Here is a 3,539-nt window from a genome sequence, read left to right on the forward strand (position 1 = left end):
CCTTTCTTAAATCTGACGCATGGGCACAGGAGCGGCTTTCACAGTTTTGTAAAGCTGGGAAGTGACGTAGAATGACAGTGGGGGCCTCGTGGGCTCTTCTGTGTGAGGACCCGGGAAGCTGTGGGCAGAGAGTAAAAAAGTGCATATGTTGTTCATTGTGATGAGCTTTAAAGTGAAAATACTCAGGTAATAGGGGCGGGGCTGGATGAGCCCTAGATTCCTTCTTGGCCATGAGACTTTACATCAGTTCCTGATCTTCCAGGCTGTTACACCTGTGCTTGGGTAAAGTCCCCTCTATCGATGGCAATAGCAATAAACACGCTTGGTCAAATGTCAGTTAACCTCAAAACTGATATATTTACTGAGCGATTTTGTTAAATGAATGAATAGGACAATTGCAAATAGCCTAAGACTGCAAATAAATAATAATATACAATGGAGTTACTGTGAGCTCAAAATGATAATATAGGATAGACTATTTGGAAAATCCATTAAAGAGAAGGTAAAACCTTAAGGGTATTAAGAAAGATGGATGTATCAGGAGCTAATAAAGCCAAACAAAATGTTTTTAGAAGAAGAAGAAAAAAAAGATGGGTGACAAGGGCTATTGAGCTGGGATAAATTTTAAAAAACAACACTGAAATTGAAATGGTGGTGGGCATGAATTTTGGGGGTGTTAAGTACTCTCTTTTAGAGGGGAACACGTTTGTGTTGGAGAGAGCGGAAGGTAATTTTGAGTGCTATGTTGAAGTTAGACTGTTGATTCTTCAGCAGACGGGCATGCTGGGAAGTCGTGTTTAGGGAAGCATTATGTCAGTGAGTTACTAGATTTTGTGAAGAGCTCTTTGAATGATCTTAACTCTGAATTGACAAATTTTAAAATATTAAGAGTGATGACTGTTCAATTGTTTTGGCTATAGCTTTGCAACAACGTGTAAACCATTGGCCAGCTTATTAGAGCAAGCTAACTAATATTGAATTTCAAATTGTGTGCTCATTTATAATACCAGATAACTTTCAATTGCAGATTTAGTACCTCAAAACAGACTCTCATGTGGATTCCAGATTCCTTTTTTTCCAGGTATTTCATATAATTCTTCATTACTGTTCTTAATATACTTAGTATTTATCAAAATAGTAAGAATATTCTGTTAATATTTTTTTCTCAAAAATTCTTTTAAAATAGATTTTTTTTTGTTTTTTGTTTGAATAAAGTTTCCTTCTTAACTGCAAAAAAAGACAAAATAATTTTTGTTTTTATTTTGCTTTGGAGATAAGATGGCTCATTTATATTGATCATTAACATTTGATAAAGAATTAGGACATTTATTCATACTAGGATTTTAAAAACTAACTAGCTTATTGTTGTGACTTCTAGCTTGCTGAGCGGGAGAATTTCAACACTTCGAGATGAAACTGGTGCTGTAAGTATAATGTGCAGTGTATCCAAATTAGATTAATGCTTATGTTTGATCCTTATTATATAGTGGCTCTTAGAAAGCTAACATTTTAATAACCATTAAATGAAAGTGAGATATATCTACTTAAAGTTTATTATTTTTTTGTCATGCTTAGAGTGTTTCTATATGTGTAGAACTCTAAATAGTAAATACTACATATAGCAATTCAATGTTCATGATTAGAGAGATTGTAGGATATGAGTTTGCATTGTCAATAATTTTAATCAGTATTTAAAACTTTCACAGTAAATAGATTAATGTAAATACTAAAATATTATGATAGTGAATTAGAATGGTGTAAATAGTAAAGTTCTACAATTTTTTATTTGGAAAATAACCTTATGAATTTGTACAGCAACAGTGGAATGAGGGAAGTAAAGAACTATTATATTTCAGTACAAAAGGAGTCGGTTTATGCATTAAAAAAGCAGTTAGACTGTACAGCAGCATGTACAGTACATGTCTCCTGGAAGCAGAACGGCTTTCTGTTTGGAGGCAGGAGCGTGGCACAGGTGTCCATCTGCTTTGGTGATATTTGCAGGTGAAATAATGCAGAAAAAGCAGGCTTGCCTATTTCAGGTTATAAGAAAGACCTCAGTAATAATATCTCCACAAATCTGTTGTGTTTCTTCAACTTCTGATTGGTTCTAATAAGAAAAGCAAAAATGTATGAAGGTGGAAGTACTTCATTCATTGATATGCATAATTGACCATGGGAAAAGGAGTTTTGTTACCATTCCCCTAATAAACTTACATAAGCTTTAAAAGATGTTCAGTTTTATGGTTAGAGCTTTTGTAATTGATTCAAAATAGTGTTGGTACATATTCCTGTGAAAAGTTATCAATTATGTATTTCATACAAGTACATTATTTCGGTGATGCCCAAGTAAGTCGCAAGTTATGTAAGTCACCATCACCGTCACCAGTAATTAATAATAGAAGAAAGTATTGTTTATGTATGCTATCTTCAAAGTATTCATTCGATTCTAGAATAGTTCAGATAAAAATGTTCCCTCCAGTGTTAATTTTACCAAAAATCTCAAAGTAAATGAGAGAACTGACTTATTAGATACCATTTTCCTACATATTAAAATGCATCAATCTAACAATAGCTTTTTTGGAGGAGGACAGACACTGCCACCTCAGATGTATTCCAGGGAAATACAGTACTTCAGTAATTCAGTCTTTGTTCCCTAAGTGAGACTTACAGACATTGAAGTTAGAAGTTGCAGTTATACTTGGAGCATCATTTCAGATGTTTATTAAAACAGTCCATCATTTGCAGATATTTATTGATAGAGATCCGGCAGCATTCGCACCTATTTTAAATTTTCTTCGGACAAAAGAATTAGACTTAAGGTAAGAAGTGCATCCTTTTACAACCGTATTGATGGATTTTTTTGGGGTATATTTTATGAAGGTAAAGTTTTGTTCTTAGACTATTTCGTTTGAAAGTTTTCTCAGAACTAAACTCCTGAAGGTGGAGGCCCCTCGCAGCCACCCTGCCTCCTGGCCTCCCAGTTCCCCCCCACCTCATTCTGGCCAGTTCCCCCCCACTTCATGTCCTCTTCCACGCAGGAATGGAGGCACTATTTTCCACAGGCTTCTTAAAATACAAATCTGATCTGGTTTCCACACTCCTGAAAATGTGTTATATGTTACGGGGTTCGTGGCGAAGGATTTCGGTATTTTATTCTGTTGCTTAAGGCTCTCTCTAATCTGACCCCTGCTTAATTTCTCTTGCTTTAACACTTGCAACCTTTTCATCCTGATTTCTTTCCTGGTTTCTGCCGTATCCCCCTAATACAGGTAGTCATAGCCATTGTTACACTTTCTCTGGAGTCTGTCTTCCATTAGACTTACATTCCAAAAAACGAGCACTGCTCGCTATATATCCCAGGATCTAGTTGTATTTGATGTGTAGTTAGAAGTTCAGAGGTTCAGTACGTGGGGGAGAGGGAGATTGTGGATAAATGAAGGATCATTTAAACTATTTTAACCTTGCCAGGGTCTGGATTCTTACCAGGGAGCTACAATTTCATTTGTATTGTACTGTTCTTTTATTTCCTAAACTCTTAG

At 35.5% G+C, this 3,539-nt stretch overlaps 1 protein-coding gene across 1 annotated transcript in view; it reads left to right on the forward strand.

Moving 5' to 3' along the window:
• The first annotated feature begins 931 nt into the window (after positions 1-931).
• KCTD3 (potassium channel tetramerization domain containing 3) overlaps positions 932-3,539 on the forward strand; it is a 30,614-nt gene continuing 28,006 nt past the window's right edge. The window contains exons 1-3 of the mRNA XM_014448451.2: positions 932-1,081; positions 1,379-1,424; positions 2,746-2,819. Coding sequence (XP_014303937.1) covers positions 1,053-1,081; positions 1,379-1,424; positions 2,746-2,819 — 149 coding nt within the window. The 5' untranslated portion in view covers positions 932-1,052. The remainder of the gene's footprint in view (positions 1,082-1,378; positions 1,425-2,745; positions 2,820-3,539) is intronic.

This window comes from Myotis lucifugus, unplaced genomic scaffold (assembly GCF_000147115.1).
Source record: "Myotis lucifugus unplaced genomic scaffold, Myoluc2.0 scaffold_835, whole genome shotgun sequence".
Classification (NCBI taxonomy): Eukaryota; Metazoa; Chordata; class Mammalia; order Chiroptera; family Vespertilionidae; genus Myotis; species Myotis lucifugus.